The 17,844-nt window shown below is 39.7% G+C and overlaps 1 protein-coding gene across 1 annotated transcript; it reads right to left on the bottom strand.

The window, feature by feature from the left end:
- Window positions 1-1,288: 1,288 nt before the first annotated feature.
- LOC137278527 (MFS-type transporter SLC18B1-like) lies at window positions 1,289-14,184 on the bottom strand. The gene is made up of 14 exons (XM_067810912.1): window positions 14,103-14,184; window positions 13,559-13,740; window positions 12,363-12,458; window positions 11,500-11,573; window positions 10,525-10,672; window positions 10,291-10,359; window positions 8,727-8,817; window positions 8,023-8,174; window positions 6,344-6,442; window positions 4,924-5,015; window positions 4,470-4,565; window positions 3,114-3,188; window positions 2,502-2,595; window positions 1,289-2,290 (listed from the first exon to the last, which is right to left on the bottom strand). Exons 2-14 carry the CDS (start codon window positions 13,694-13,696, stop codon window positions 2,156-2,158), a joined length of 1,359 nt encoding a protein of 452 aa, XP_067667013.1. The 5' UTR covers window positions 13,697-13,740; window positions 14,103-14,184; the 3' UTR covers window positions 1,289-2,155.
- Between the last annotated feature and the right edge of the window lie 3,660 nt (window positions 14,185-17,844).

Genomic DNA, 17,844 nt, shown 5'->3' with positions numbered 1-17,844 from the left:
GCCGAACGCTAAGAGTAAGATGGCGTCTGACTGTGTTGGTATGTCAGCGTCGGTTCGGGAGATTGAACGGGCGCATCATGAACCTACCGATTCAATTTTGGGTACAAAATGTCGGATATCAATGAAATTGAGGACTAGAGAAGTTTCACCAAATCGACACATCAACTTAAGCGTGACAGCAATGACAAATGCCATAACTTCGGCTGAGCAAACAAGCAAACAAGGCAGTAACCCCTCTAATCAGGACGGTTCACATGTCAGAATATACTAGAACTAGTCATCCACGGATCAGTCCGTATTTCTCTGCTCTATCTGTCAAAACTCCATCCTGACGGTGATGCTCTTATTCAGCTTCCTCAAAAGGAGTTTGGTACAATAATGCTCTCTTGGGAAAGATCGCGTTATGCACCGTTATACAAAAGATTTTAAATAAGGCCGGCATATCCAAATATGTCAACCTGCTCACGCGAACGCCGTTTCGGTTCGAGAAAATGTTGAAATGACTTGTGGTTTATTCGACATTGGCTTTGGACTGGCAGATATTCTGTACCAGACGAGTCGAAACAACCTGAATTCCCGCTTCAGCAGTAATAGTAGTTTTCTTCCTGGTGCTAACCTTTACAATTACACTACTACGTTTCTGTTGAAAAAAATGAACACTGAAAACTGACGTTGTGTCTGACATAATGACGGACATAGTTTGACATGTTGCAGGGCTAAGGTCTTGGCAAAGGCCAAGGTCGAATATCGTCACTTTCTGTTGTGGCGTCATTGCATTGTTCGATGACGTAAATGCATTCGGTCGGTCAACACAGAAGTTACGGACAGACTCGGTGGATGAACAACGTCTTTATTCGGGTGAAGCGACGTTTCGATACAGATTGTTGCATTGTTGTCAAGCACCTGTAGAATACAGGAATATACAGGTATCGATGCGTCGCTCCACCTGAATAAAGAAGTTGTTCATCCATAAAGTTTGTCCTTATGCGATTCACCAACTTCTAAACATGCCACTCAAAGACGAAACACCGAAGTATGTTTTGAGTAAACTTACAGTCAAATCACTACATTGTTTCCTTTTTCTTTCCAACACAAAGTCCATGTCGTTTAGCAATAATAACGGTAATGCTATTTTTGATGGCACTATCATTTGCGGAAGCCCTCGGTCTTTTTTAACTGCCCTCCGTCGTCGGACAGTTAACGGAAGACCTAAGACTTCCGTAAATGATATTGCCCTTGAAATAGCATTAGCCTTATGACAAGCAATGAATAAGCAAACAAACTCCAATGAAAATGAATTGGACTGTAATCACGTGACAAAGACACAGACACAAACTTCATTTACACCTCTTCCACGATTTGGCAAATACTGTGCAACAAACACCCCTTCGCGCATAACAGTAGTCGGCTTTAAATCACTGAATTGTTCCTCTGGTATTTTACTGAGAAATACATCCGTGATGACTTCGAGAATAGGGAACAGAGGGGGTGTATCACTGGTCTACACCACTGTTAACTGTTGGTAATTCCATAGTGTTGAAGGAGGCCCGATATATCTTGTACCGTATAAAGTAATATTATATCATTGCGTGACCACAGTCCCTGGACGATTATTGGTGCTTCAGTGTCTGGTGGATTACAGATCTAGAGTCTTCTTACGTCAGGAAGAACGTACGTCACATTATTGTCATGCCGATTCATGTACGTCATTTGCGAAGTGCGTACCTTGATCATCAAACATGAGGAATTTCCAAAGTGACGACAGATCGTTAGTGTATCCTGTTTTCGTGACGCCGAGGTGAGTTGGGGTGTTACGTTGACTACACAATGTTCAGGTCCCTTAAGTTCGAATTGGTCTTCAGTAACCGATGTATGTCGTAAGAGGCGTCTCACGGGATCGCTGACTTGGTTCACACTTGTAACTGTGTCCAAGTTGCAAAGATCGATGCTCATGATATTGATAACTGGATGGTCTGGTCCAGACTCAATTACAGACTTTCGCCTTATAAATGAAATACACAATGTCCATACTTCATAACTGTGGCGAAAGTAAAAGTTAATCCGTTAAGGTTTCCTGTGTTAGCTCTCGCAAGTTTTATTCAATGCACATATATATCACTGGTAAGCAAAATGGACTCAGAGTATAGTACTCCACTCACTTTAACGCTGTCATCACAATGTCGTTATCCACAGTTACCTCTCCATTCAATGTATCATAATTCTTTTTGGCAGCTTTTGATTTGCACTTGTCATACGCAACGTACGCCAGAAAAGGACCAAAAAGTATTATCTGCAAAACGGAAAATACTTTTATGAGAACAGGTAGGACAAAAGTCTTCTTGATTTAATTATCAGTTATAAGTTACTGAAATGCTATCTTGAGCCACCAATAACTCCGTTCCTTCGTCTTATGGAAGAGGGTGGACTAGTATCATTCGTTTGTCAAAGAACGGATACTGATCAAGAGATCGAGAATACCTAAAAAGAAAAGGTCGTATTACCGGTATCAAGGCAATGATGGCTCCTGCAACCATCATCCAGGCAAATCCAAACCGTTCGGTGAGTGAACCTCCGAGTAAAGGACTAACCAACGTACTGGAAGCATAAACGTATGTTCTGCAAAGTCCCGTCGTGTACAGTGGAGTCGGTAATACACCGACATACAAACAAGGACGTTTACCCAGATGTAAATACAGGGGTTTCTACATTTAGATAACATATTTGTGGACATTAAACAAACCATGTAGTCCTCTTAAAAATACATTTCTATAATTCAAAACCTGATTTACGTATTTGTTTGGTTACACAGTACTCTGATGCAGTTGTCCAAAGTTGTTCTTTAACGCCCACCTTTGCAATGCGCTCCTGAGCTGACTAAAATGTTATCGTCCAGACTGCATCGATACTGGGTGAGTGGAAACTATTTTCTTTTATGTTATAAACCACTGATTTCTCACTAATGGTTTGCGGTTCCTAACACGTAACTTTCAACGTCTATATATAAAGGTGCGTGATCTTTATACACAGAGAACAAGACGTGATAATAGTGTATTCAGCGTATTTCTAATCTCGTCACAGATTAATGGTTTCACGTTGACATGAACGACACTTACCCTAAGCAAACTGAGGATTGTACAACTCCTCCTACAACACCAAAGTTGGCTCCATTTGCATCGAAACCAAGGTTCCTGAAACACACGAAAGGTTGACATTTGCCTTTGAAACAAGCACACAAGAAACAACCCCAACACCATTTGCTCATTGTACGAGACTATTCAGTTGGATGGAATCAACAGGTTCTATTTTTAGCTTACGGCCGTTACTGATTTGTATTCGACCTATCCCCTTATTGGCTATTCTTATTGAAGTTCCATCCCATTCTTAGTGACATGAATGAATTCTTGCATCACTGTCTCTGACTATAAATCAATATTGCTGCCTGTGACATAAAGCTACTGACGGTAACCAAAATGTTACGTAATCAAGTAAGAACATTGGCTTGAAATAACATATCAAAGCAGTTTTAGCGGACTGCAGTACTAATACACTAGACGTACAACAGTATTGGCAGGCTACAGTAAACAACTGCTGTCGAACAATGGCTCATATGATGATAGCCTGTTGGTGTGGCCATTTAACTTTTCCAGGGCAACACTGGCTACATTATATCATTACAAATCTCAAGAAAAGGTGAGTTGTGTTTGTTTGTTGCCTAACTCCGCACTATGCGATAGTCCACTTATGTGGCGGCGGTTCGTAAATAATCGAGTCTTATGCAGACTCCAATTCAGTGATCAACATCATGAGCATCGATCTACATGATGGCATCATATGTCGACCCGTGAAGGTCCCGGGGTAGAATAGGCCTTCAGCAACCCATGCTTGCCATAAAAGGTGACTAACGGGATCGGGTGGTCAGGCTTGCTGACTTGGTTGACACGTCATCGGTTCCCAGTTGCGCAGATCGATGCTCATGTTGTTGGTCACTGGATTGTCTGGTCCAGACTCGATTATTTACAGACCGCCGCCATATAGCTGGAATATTGCTGAGTGCGGCGTAAAACTAAACTCACTCACTCACTCATCATGTGTCAAGTCCGAGTGCGATCAATGGGCTCCGATTTGTCGAATTTCAGAATGAGTTTGACGATTTGAAACCGATGCATTTTCAAAAATAAATGCCCAAACAGGTTAAGTAATCTATCCTTTAAACTCAAATTGTCAGATTTTAATATCAAATTCCTTTCCTTCTGGAAGATGCATTTTTCCTGCGTTTTCTCAAATTTGAGTAAAAACACGAACTTAGTCAAAACTCAGACTTACGTTTGTTTCTAGACATCGGGCCAGATACTGTTACTAGCTTCTTTCGACAAACGAGTGGTGAACAGATTCTAATCCGGAAGCGTTCTTTCAAATGCCGGACAGTAAAAATGAATAAATGACGACGTATCTTTGACTATGAGTCTTACCTTGCTCCTTCAACCATGCACTTGATGGAACTTACGATCACCGGCCCCATGCACAAGCCCATCAACACTAACGTCACTACACATGTCACCATATCACTATGAAATACAAAATATACCAGTTAAGCAACATTCGTGCAAGTGTCAGGGTAGCATTAAACAGGGAAAGGTCAGGAGTCAATGTAATCATTTGGTAAATATGGTCATTTCCAGCATCGTTTTACATTCAAATGTTAAAATATTTTTCACCCTGTCTATTAATAGATGACAGACTAGGTGAACTGTGATAAACCCCTTGTAACTCTCAGTTTATTGTTTAATTCGCCAGTGTAAAAATCATTTTAAGTGGTCGAATTAATAACATGTGCTAAACACGAAGCTTTTCTGAAACTGAAAATTTACTGAAGAATCAACTGGTTATTTGTGGGTTCAAATTAATCATCTATTTCAAACGTACTTCTGCAATGGCAAAAACGGAGCGGGTCCAAACACCAAGCACAGAATCGAAAGAAGAATGAGGCCTGTGAGTATCAAGACGGGAGGTGGAATCTGAAAAGGGTAACCATAAGTTCTTATATAGACACACTGACTACTATTTTGTACAAACACCACAGTTTTACGTCGCGTTTAGCACTGTTCTAGCAATATCACGAGGGACACCGGAAATAGACTTCACACCTTGTACCCATGTGGGTAATCAAACCCGGGTCGTCGACGTGATGAGCGAACCACTAGGCTACCCCGACGCCCCATACGGAGGTGAAACAAGACTGTCTGTTTCACATTGATACATTCACACACACAGGCTACTGGTGACCTCAGAAAACGTGATAGTTCTATGTCAACGTCGTGATGTGACAATGCTTCATTTCCGTGACTGCGACTGTGAAGACCATATAAGAATCCCGATTGAGTGGGCGAGTTTTGTTCTAGAAATATATCAGCTGGAAACCAGAAACGGGCTTCACACATTGTGCCTGTGTGGGAAATGAAATCCTTGTCTTCGTTGTGAAGACACTGGTTATCCTTGTTAGAATCATGGCGTGAAGGAGTATATTCAGACCATTACAAGCTAACTGTATTGATGCAGCCTTCAGTAAATTGATGGGTCGGTCGATTGATAGATACACCGGCTAACACATGCAGTACCTACATCATGACTCGTGGAGGTTCGGGTTACCATTGGTCTTCAGCAACCTATGCTTGTTGTAGGAAGCGAGTAATGGGGTCGGGGGGTCTGACACTGACACGTCATCCCAACTGCGCACATTGATTGTCATTAACGTTCACAACCTCAAAAACAACACAAGTCAATGTTCAGTGCACTGCAAGGTGTCAGTCAAACACGGAGATACCAAAGTCAATTTCATATAACGCAGGCACACTGAAATCGATTATTTATTGGTAGTTGACACGACGACATATAATGACGTGTTGACGCAAGAATACACAATACATACATTTCAAAGTATTAAAGGTCATTCCATTTGAAGAACCTTGTATTTGACGCGGGTAATGCTAGGTCAAATAAATAATCCCCGTTAATGGCGTTTTTTACTCAAAGGCTTACAAAGACGCATGTTTGATTGGTTCATTCATTTTTGCACTCAGCAAATATTCCAGCTATATGTCGGCGGTCTATAAATATTCCAGTCTGGATTAGACAATCCTGTGATCAACAGTCTGAGCATGGAAATACACAGTAAGATATACGATAACATGGTCAACCAAGTTAGCGAAACACCCGATCCCGTTAGCCGCTTTAAAAGTATGGTTTGCTAAAGATCAAAATATTTTTTTAACCCAAACCTACATGGGTTGAAATGCATCATAAAACGGTAGAACACCTAACACTTGATATAGCTTGTTGAACATACCTTCCAATCAATAAGATAGCCCCAAAGAGGTGTCGTGATGGCGTACATCCCTGGAGGGATTGTATACATTAGACCGATTGCAACCTGACTTAGATGAAACTGTAACAGAAAAAGGACACAATGTTAAATGTGTGGATATTCTTTTCATTAGACATATTACAGTAGAAAAACTCACAACACATTAAGCTCAAACGTTCAGGTCATTTTCGCGATTACAAACTAGTTTGGCCTTCAGTTTTTAAACCAGATGAACATGTCAAAACAAAAAACAAAACAAAAACCCCAAAACAAAAAAACTATACAGACTGTTTTGGAGTTACTTACTGAGGGCATATAATTGATTCAAACATGACACCAATATGCAGTTATAGTACAATCATCACTTTGCAATTTTCAAAAACGTGATTATCCAGAAAGTAGTAGGCAAAACCAAAGAGGCCTATCAAAGCCATTTGGTGAGAGTGAAATGTCAGTATTTGGTGTGACTACCATGAACATCGATATCAGCTTGGCGGCGGTGACCTACAGAAGAAAGGAGATGGCGAATGCTGTCTTTAGTAACTTGCAATGGTTTGATACCCTCGCTTAAGTTTTGTGTGCTGTTTGTTTATTTCAGCAATTCTACATTTTTGGTATATTTTCTTTTCGTGATAAAATTCATAAATACAAATTCCCATGAACTCGATCCCTTTTTATACTCTTCATAGATAGATTAAGTGTCTGCCTCCCTTTGAATTCGAAATGAAGTGAATGTTAACTTGTCCGTTGGCCATTCCGCAATGAGGGAGCTATGTCTACATTCTATATGTACAAGCACAGTGACAGATATAATCTTTTGAGTGCGCTTCACTCAAGTTAGCTAATATAGTCAATGAGTTCACTCACATTATTTACTAGAAATCGAGTGTACTCAAAACAAACTGGTATCTTGTAATAAAAACAATAATAGTATTCGTTGGCCGTAATTGGTACCAGAGCATCAGATATGGTCACTATGATCAATAGTTTGTGCTATCATTGCTGTCGTAAATACTGATTGGATTTATGCCCGAAAATACCTGGTTTCTGTCAGCTTACAACACAACTACGAGTATGTAAACAGGGACAACCTTGCTTTAAGAATTCGCAGCCAGCGATAACACCATACCCCCTATAGGTTCAGTGATGATACCATACCTTCTATAAGTGCACGCAGAGATACGACAATGCTTCTTTCATAGTACACAAACCTTCCTCTAAGAGCAGCGATAACGTCACGCATCATTTAAGTGTAACAATACCATAACTACCTGACCTGCAGTGATAACACCATACCCCATTTAAGTGCAGCAATAAGATCATACCTCACTTACGTGCAGTGATAACACCATGCCCCTTTAGGTGCAGAGATAAGACAATACCTGTTTCATAGTGCACACAACGTCCTTTAAATGCAACGATAAAAACATGCCCCCTTTAAGTGCCGAGATAAGAAATAAGACAATACTTCCTTCATAGTACATAAAACTCCCTTTAAATGTAGCAATACCATACCTCCTTAAGTGCAGTGATTACACGAACCTTCCTTTATAATTAAGTGTAGCGATAACGTTTTGACTCATTTAAGTGTAGCAATACCATACCTCCTTAACTACAGCGATTACACGAACCTTCCTTTAAGTGTAGCTATAACATCATACCTGCTTTAAATGCAGCGACAGCACAGGCATCCATATTAAGCCCGCGCCATAAGCACATATATTCGTACAGCTTCCAAACCAGACCCAAGGACTTGTGAAGATGGTCCAGACAGACTGATCTTTATCATCAGTGGCACTGCATTCCTGCGTTCCTATATAAATATTATCAAATGACAGATTAAGTACGGGATCACCCAAATACTCTGTAGAAACAGAACAAGAACATCCCTCACCAAATCATGACGCTGAAATCTAAGCATTGTATGTACCTGCTATTTCATCTGGTCAGCTATACCAAATACATAGGCCTTTTCTCCTTCAATTATTTCTTTCGACCATCTGCAACCCATGACGGCCATGTTCGGTGACTTGTTATCTATTATGTTTAGAGTGAGTGAGTGAGTGAGTTTAGTTTTACGCCGCACTCAGCAATATTCCAGCTATATGGCGGCGGCCTGTAAATAATCGAGTCTGGTCCAGACAATCCAGTGATCAACAACATGAGCATCGATCTGATCATTTGGGAACCGATGACATGTCTCAACTAAGTCAATGAGCCTGACCACCCGATCCCGTTAGTCGCCTTTTATGGCAAGCGTGGGTTGATGAAGGCCTATTCTATCCCGGGACCTTCACGGGTCATAAAATTATAAGAAACTGAGTCTGATAATGCTGAAAAGAAATACATTTACTTAAGTTCTTACTCTGTTTGGCTGGCAACAGAATCCAGGATGCCAGACCGCATGCAAATGTGCAGCCACCAAGAACCCAGAATGGAAGACCGTATCCACCTAACTGAAACAAAACAACGAAATCATTCCTATAACTACAGCTGCTTGTACGTGAAAATTCAGGTTCGACTTGACTTTCACCAGTCCATATTCTCGAAAGAGTCGAGTAATGGGATCGGCTGGTCATCACATCTCAATATGTCTTGTTCTTATCGATGACCATTCTGACGATCACTGGATTGTGTGGTTCAGTCAAGAGTTTATATCCAGCACGAGGGCCTTAGGCCCAAATACAATGCAAAATATGCAAAGCTGTATATACAGCAGATGGAATGCAGCATTGCTCTAGTTTACAAAACATAACATTATAGATATATACTGAGTCAAGACAGAAACGTCACATTCTTTCTTCAGGGCACTATAAAAGAACAAGAGATGGTAAGATGATCAAATTGTTATTACAGTAACTGTATTGCTGATATATGTGTGGTGTACTAGATACACTGACAATGTCACAATCAGTTCCATTAGGCTACACCGCCGTTTCAAAACATGGGTAATCAGAATGTCAGGTCACAAGAATAAAACTTCGAATGGAGATTGGCAGCCCAAAACAGATTTCGAATGGTCTGTGAGGACAGTCGAACTCTAAACATCTCAGCCCTGGTTCCTGTAGCCGGCAGAAATCTGTCACGTGGGTGACGTCCAAAGATAGGGATCCCATTTGGGATACACAGATGTATCATCAGAGAACGAGTATTCATTATTTATAAAAAAAACAGCCCATTTTGTTAAGTTTCTTTTTTGACTCACTATATACTATAGTGGACAAATATTGTAAATTTGATATATGTCATCTCAAGATTGGATTATCTACACACCTACGGAATGTGACTGAAATATTGCTGAGTCGGCGTAAACAACAAACCAGCCACAGCTATTTATACTGTAAATTTCACTGTACCATTCCGGTTATCATCAGCATGGCTTTGACCTTCTCGCGAGACCCGTGCAGATCCAGGTTCTCGCGAGACCCGTGCAGATCCAGGTTCTCGCGAGACTCGTGGAGATCCAGGTTCTCGCGAGACCCGTGAAGATCCAGGTTAGCAATGATTTTCAGTAACCATGCTTGCCGTAAGAGGCGACTAACTGGATCGGGTGGTCAAGCGTACTGACTTGGCTGACACACGTAATCGTATCCAAATTTTATAGGTCGATGCTCGTGGTTTTGATTGTCTGCTACAGACCGGATTGTTCACAAGCATCCACCATATAGCTGAGTGCGGAGCAAAACTAAACTCACTAACTCAGCCTTTTAGCGAACACCTGACTTTGATCACTAGTTCAGCTATCTACTCCTGAACTTTATCTGTGATGATAGCCGGTGTAGCTGCGAAGCGATGACCGTAGTGTCCTGACTACTTGAAATTTGACATTGACGCTTATCAGTGTGACGAGGGAACAAACGCATTAACCACTAGACTACCCCATCGATACTTGAAAATGGTAATAGGTAGTTACTGAGAGTATTGGTCACCTGGTACAATCCTCCGCCCATCGCTGGCCCTGCCATAAAGCCCAGGCCGACCGCTGTCTCCAAAATACCCTGGAATCAGAGAGAGTCCTTAAGAAATGCAGGAATTCCACGATCATACGCTACACCTTCCAAGTTTAGAGATGATACTATTCTCCTAAGATACCCAAGGCACTGGGGAATACACGAATATTATAAGGTCTCATTTTGAGGCTGGTAATGAGTTGCAGTTCTTACATATATTGTCCCTATGTTCTCGGGATAGTTTTGAGACGCTATCATGAAAGATGCAGATATCAGAGAAGCCACTCCCGTGGCTTGAGTCATCCTGACGGCAAAACAGGTGGCGGTGAAGGGAACATAAGGTGGAGACTTGTCCAACACCCTGAAATTCAGGAAGACATATACCATATAAGTAATAACACACATAGTGACTGACAAAATATAACCGATATATGACTGGTAAATAGAAATCACATAACTGTCTGACTATATTACCAGAGAATGGTAATGTGTTATAATGTGTCATCTGTTTTGGGCTTCACTACAAGGAAGAAACAACGTGTTTGTGTTGAAATAAAGGAACACCTTTACGCATTGTCGTGTTCGCATCGAGAGTAGCGGGTGCTCATATATTTTGAAACATGTTTTAGTTCTTCATCATCCGAAGTATGTATGAAAATCTTTCTCCGATTACCAAACTCAGTTATTCAGTGACTACGGGGGTGGTGTAAATCGATTTAGGACCTATGTAGCTACCAAATAAGGCGCCATGACCCGTGCAAAAAGTATTCGGACACTTGACCTAATTTCCATAGATTTAAATGTTATTTTAGTGTATCATAATTATCATAAAATGAGTTTAGGATTGGTGTTTGTAAAATTTGACAGGCAAATGTTTAACTAATGATATCATATTTATTAACTAATGTATGGTATCCCAATGCAATGATAACGTGCTTGTTTCAAATGTTCATTTGTGATAGTATGTCCATTTTACTGTTCTTCTTTGAAAACTATTTTAGTATGGAACTCTCACTATGACGATAAGACTGCAGTGTGATTTTAAATTCGAACTCACTACCACCCAAACTACGTTATGTATTTCTTAAATATGCTCTGCACATTCTCTTGGCTTCATTTGGTAGGGCCAGTTTACTGTTAGATTTGATTACCGTTGGCCTACAATACTACCCATCTACGGCAACTCACCCAAAAAGAATCCCTGTGACGCCAATCACCAGAATACCAGTAATGTAGAAGAAACGCGGACTGACCGTAGAAATCTGAAGAAAGAAATGTGTCGAGAGAACGCGGTTAATTATACATTTCCGAGTGGTGAATGTGAACGTCTTATGTTCAGGAAACAAACTACTCCCATGTTTATCGGTGGCTACACCTGAAACAGAAAACCTAAAAATACAAAAGAGATACGTACGGTGTAATAATGCGAGATAGTTGACTCGGAGTTAATACCCCCTTTTAACTCTCTGGGTCAAAGTAACTTGTACTTTTGAGAACACTCCAAAAATGCACTGTACGACGATTTTGTTTCTTTGGTAAATTTAGGGAAACAGTTAACCAGCAAAATACTCATTCAAGAATTAAACAAATATCAAATGAATGTGCTTCACATTTAGTATGCCATAATAATTCAATATTTGCCATATATAATGATGAAACTTGACCTTTACCTTTTTAATGTTATTGAAATATAATACTCTTGTTCAATGTCTCCAAACACTACCGCATAACAATAACATTTTCAGTGGTGTAGTTTGAGACACATTGTCTTCTTTACATCGCACTGACCATGTGTTTCATATGTAGAAGCAAGGGTATCAATAAACCAGTTTCTATATTAACACAAGTCAGCAAAGCAGCTGGACCAATGGGACTCTCTGGTTCGGTATATGTAAAGCGTGTAATTGTGTTTTCTCAAACTAGAAGCTAGGATAACACATTTAGACGCATGGAACCGTTGGGAGGTATTTTTTTCAATGTTGAACTGAAATCTACATGCTGCTGATCACAACCGGAAGTGGGAACAAAGGTTAGAGGTGAATCTGACTTACCAAACGCCCCATCAGCGGGGACATCAAGAATATCACCAACTCCGAGCTACTGTAGATTAGCCCTATGACAGTTTCCCCTAATCCTTTCATCTTAGCCTGGAAATAAGCAGGTTAGCACGCATAACACGTTATGTAATTATTATTATATGAACGTATAAACCTTGAGAAAGGACAGAATAATTGTCACAGTGAAATAGATGTCTGTATGCATGTGCTGTGTTTACCAGTTACGTATCTCAGTAAAACTCATTATAAACTATATACGTCTTTCATACAATCGTCTGCTTGTAGGCCGATTCAGCCTATCATGGACCCAGTGCGGACTAAACAATCCAGCGATTGATATTGTCAACTACGATCCTCGCAGTGGAGGTAACAAAACACCTCTCCTCAAACAGGTGAGGTTATAAGACATCATCGTCCCGGTGATTAGGTGACAGCATGGTTTGGTGAGCAAGAACTCCAACACTGAAATCATATGTGGTCAATGATATAAGTTTTAGAACAATACCTAGCAACTATCAAGAATCGTCCTGTATTAATCCAATGGTGGACCAGATCAAATTGGCCATATCACATTTTTCACACACCTCAAATGCACCCCACCATTTTTAAAAAAACAAATGTGAAACTATTAGTATTACTTGAAAACACTTTTCCCCTGGTGGTATAACCCGCTCATAAACGTTTAAAGAAGTTAATAGCGGATCAGATCAGATCGGCGAAATGTCATCATGATACTTTTCACAAATACACCCTAAAAAGTTACAAAACTATCACTATTACTTGCAAACACGTTTCAACTAAAGGTGTATTTCCCTTCTGAAAACTAAACGAATGTGTGAAAGAAGTTTTTAGCGATAGAATTTAGTCTTTCTTCGCTGTTTACCAAGAATTGAAGCCAGTGAGTTATAACATGCCAACTTGAAACTTTATAACAAATCCATTGTACCAATACTGACACTAACAACAATCACTTGCCTTAAAATGAAGTGAAAGAATAGGTAACATATAATCTACATGTAGATTTTCAGTTATCACAACACACAGCGAATGTAATCAGCAGACAAAAATTTACCGGGTTCAATCTTATAATCTAAGCTGCCGCCATATTGGCAACACTGATCACGAAAGGGACCAAGGCATACGCTGAGGAGCCTTTCTGCCCCTGTATGCGACTCGCTGGTTATACGTACCTCGATTGGAAAAAATGGAGCCATAAGCGATAAACACGACCACGCAATAAAGTTTGAAACGATCATCGCTGATATAACAAATTTCTTCTTGAGTCCCTCTTTCGGCTTTGGCAGGAGACTTGATTTCGTTGCATCCATAGCTAGTTTGCAGTTAGTCACCTTGATTTGTCACCAAGACTTATCTAAATGGAAATGAAAGATACATCTTAGTGTCACATGTTCCGGGGAGTGTCAGGTTGTACGATTGCACTATTGGAAGACTGATTACTGTTTGAATGAGGTTGATGGAAAACACTGATTGATGTTTGCGTGTGTGATGTTTCTGAACAATGATAACACAAAAAATAATGAGAAGGACTCCTATTTTGTTTCTGAAGAATGACGACCCGTTGGTTGGCACTAGTGTCAAATCCACAACTTCCTGTCTAAGCGCTCTCTCTCTCTCTCTCTCTCTGAACATGTCGCTGCGTCATGATGAATAAGAATGAACGCTTACGAACTGAACATTAAAAGTGGGATTTCCTATGCATCCACCAAATCTTACCTTACTCACTGCAAATTGTCTTGAATGCAGTCATATCGTAGTTCTGTCTACTTGAGCTTCACTACCAGTGGTTCAGACGGTTCTATATCAATCGAAAGAGCATTAATTCCAAAGAGCCAATTGATCAGTTTAGGAATCAGAGTCCCAATCACCCAAATTGAAAAATAAATATCTAGATTGGTTATTGTTGGGCACTTGTTCATTTGGTGGTTGCTATCGATAACGACAGGTAATTGGTAAAGATATTACATTAGACTATTGGAACATGACGCAGCACAATACTGCAACATGTGTTGGGGTAAATTGATAATGATGCCTCACAATTAAGGAAATACGGGAACAGCTGGAGTACTGTTCAGTAAAACTCACCTGGTGTTCCATAGCATAAGTAATGATGATATGATTAATGCGAATGGAATAATTAGAGCACTGTTCATCCTGCTGAGAAAACAGACCGTAATTATCAACGATCATGATGGTTTGACGGTGCTTTAACCCAGCTGAACATTTCAACTGTTGCTTTACACATTCTACCATACATGGTTTAAACTTTTAAAACTATCAATTTTCAGTGTGTTTATTTTTCAAATGTGTTACGGCGCAAATGTCATTTTTGCTTGAACAAAACCATGTGACGTAATGTGGGAAACTGGCCTTAAACCGTCACACGTCTGTCATCGGGACCATCGCGTCCTTTATTCGTTCCTGTCACTGAAACACTTTCCCCCATACGCTGGGTGATACTTAATTGGGTGATGTTTTATATTTCGCTTACAGGTAGTCAGATATAAACAGTGTAGCTATGTGCATACGTCTTCCACGTACCCTGCAGTTTATCCACCTGTGCGATCTTGACTTTGCAGTTGTGACCCAAACAGCTTCAGGGGCGTAGCTCCTATTATGAAAAAAAACCCACTTACACATGATTGTTGATAACACGATTGGGCAAACCCCCCATGCGGGTTATTCTCACTTACCCAGGACCTTTTGTTCTCGGGTCCCAGTTCACTGGAGCGGGTTAATCCCTCACAACAAAAGGTGCGCTTTATATTTTGTTCCCTGCGGTATTTGGTTACCTGTGATATTTAGTCATTGTGGTGCATGATCCTGTAAACATCGAAATATATATCAACACGTTAAATTCTCTAACATACACCATCTTAAATACATGTTATCTACTGTTATATAATATGTAAACTTAAACACATCTTACATATCAGTTCATGTCACACATTACGTATTAGTACCCAGTAAGATGGGACACACAATCGGTATTCCCAGCCACGGACAAATAACCGGCATGCAGTCTGGTCTAGAAAGTCGAGCGTATAAAGTTTCCAACCTATCGGGCTTACCGGAGAAAATGACTTGCTACGCGCCTCAAATGAAACAAAAGGACTCAATGAATACATGATGTAAATGTCATTGGACTGTCAAAATGGGAAATTTTTTTAACATTATGTTTTACACATTATTAATTATTTTTAGGTTGTGGTAGGGAGAGGGAGCAAGTCTTGCAGAATTTACGCGATGAACTTGATGCACAGAGCCCGACTCCATCAGTTCTATTCTGTGCCAGTTATGTATGTTTGTGTCGTGTTTTGTTCAATCGTACACATTAATACCAACCCTTTGTTGTGATACAATATCAGATAATTTCAAACTCCGTTAAGTAAATCCGCTAAATAATATGTCTTTGTCAATTGGCAATACAGAATATGCATGTAATTACAACTGTAAAAGGCCGATTAGGATATCATCATTTGTCATTATTATTACAAATCAAGGTTGATTATCCTAGTGCACGCCCATTTCACATACACAGTATGTTCGAGGCTTGTTTATAGTCCTTGACCACACTGGATTTACAAGCTTCCTTGCTTCGTTACTCTGTTTTCTGTTTAATATTTTCGATGTTTCTCTGAAACCATAGCGTCATTCAAGCTAGGTGGAGAGGTAAAACAACATTCTGAGTCATATGGAGTGAGTCAGGTAATATTTAACGTCACATCGGCAGTACTTCAGCTATTATATTAATTTAGTCGTATGGAGTAAAATGTATGTTTCACTCATGTATAATACAAACGCTAGCTTTCAGATACGTACACAATTATAACACAAAATACATGTGAAAATAGCCGCATATAATTCCTAGTATTTTCTCACCTTCATCACCTGACATATTTATGTATTTGCCTATAATATATTTATTCGAATCATCTGTCTCACAACCATCCACCACAACGTCTGACAAGCATATTATATCCCTTTAGTTGTTTTAGATGAACAGCAGTCTACCGTCGCAGTACTTAGAGATTAAACAAGTTTTTCCGTGGTCTGTAGCTATTTAGTGTCCCTACATATATATTCTTTCGTCAATCTCTGTTTTTATTGGATAAAACCAGGGTTACCATTCAAAACCTAACCTTACGACCAGTCGTAACTCAGTAAGTTACCATAGGCTTTCGACTGCCGTAGCACAGCGAACGCTTTGTGGACGGGAACCCAGGTTTGTTAAACCTACCGGATCGAAATAATAATCAGGGTCCCAGTCCACGAAATGTTTGACTATCGTAAGATTATGATAAACTATAGAGTTACGACAGATCGTAAAGTTACGAACGCTTTGTGAATCGGGATCCCGAATGGGTTAAACATCCTTTCAATGAAATACATTTTGCAGCAGTTAACATTGAACGTTGATCATATAGAATTACAGGTAACTGTATGAGTTATGTTCCCTTGCATGTAACATCATGATGAAGCACATGATAAAGAGACAAATGCGAGATGATAACTTCATGCGTCATGTGACAGGTCCATGTTTGATAAGAAAACATGGCCTAGCTATGGAATACCTTTAACGTGAAATGAATAACCAGACTTGGTCTTCTTTCTATTTTAGCAAACCAATTCATAGACTAACACTGTACAATAACTAAAGAAGAACTTAAAGTAAGTAAACATATTTTTGTTGACATAATCGCGTGAACTCCAGAACGTATTTTAGTAATTATTTGAGGTTATACACTGTCTTATAATTCATCTGAGAAAATTACTGACTTCTAAAACACTACAGCTCACCCCGTTATGAACAGTTTGTTATCCTGTTACTGAATTGTAGCAAAGTATATTATTTTGATATTAACTATAATAACATCTAAAGACAACCCTACTTCCATACAAAACACAACACTTCTTTAAATATGTCCCTTGCAATATCACGACACTGGCGTCAGCTGATAAACGCTTGACGTCGTCACGTCGAGGAATCCCACTTTGCCACATGCAAAGCTAAATACATCACAATAGCAGTTTCAAACGGTCACTGTATCGAAAGCAGAATTGCTGAAAATGAGGAACACTGCAAAATCACAATTCCTGGCTTTATTTATGTTTTGAAGTCTAAAACATTGAATACTGTTCTTCTTAGACACACAAACTAGTGGTCATTGTTTGCTGGTTGTGGCCATTCAAATTTCAGTTGGTTTAAAACGTCGGCAGAATCACTTAGAACGCTGAAGTGAACCATCAGCCATGTTAGATTATAGCATTCTACAAACCAGTCGGTTATGATACGACCATTACATCGCCTTTAATTACAAAATGGTTGGCAAATAAACACCCGAATTTCTACATTCTACAAATTACATAAATTATGTAAAAAGCAATAGCAAGCCGAATGTAAAGGCTGGAATATTACGTCATTTTGTTTCTATTTGTCATTTCAATGTATGCGAAA

Source organism: Haliotis asinina, chromosome 3, assembly GCF_037392515.1.
Source record: "Haliotis asinina isolate JCU_RB_2024 chromosome 3, JCU_Hal_asi_v2, whole genome shotgun sequence".
In the NCBI taxonomy this organism is placed as follows: Eukaryota; Metazoa; Mollusca; class Gastropoda; order Lepetellida; family Haliotidae; genus Haliotis; species Haliotis asinina.
Note: the sequence above shows the minus strand (reverse complement) of the source record. Positions and strands in the feature narration are given on the sequence as shown.

Coding starts and splice junctions, on each gene's coding strand:
- LOC137278527 (XM_067810912.1), bottom strand. CDS start 13,696: ATGGATGCAACGAAATCAAGTCTCCTGCCAAAGCCGAAAGAGGGACTC. Junction 10,360..10,524: donor AGAACATAGGGACAATATAT/GTAAGAACTGCA, acceptor CTCTGATTCCAG/GGTATTTTGGAGACAGCGGT. Junction 8,818..10,290: donor TGGGCGGAGGATTGTACCAG/GTGACCAATACT, acceptor GTTTTGTTTCAG/TTAGGTGGATACGGTCTTCC.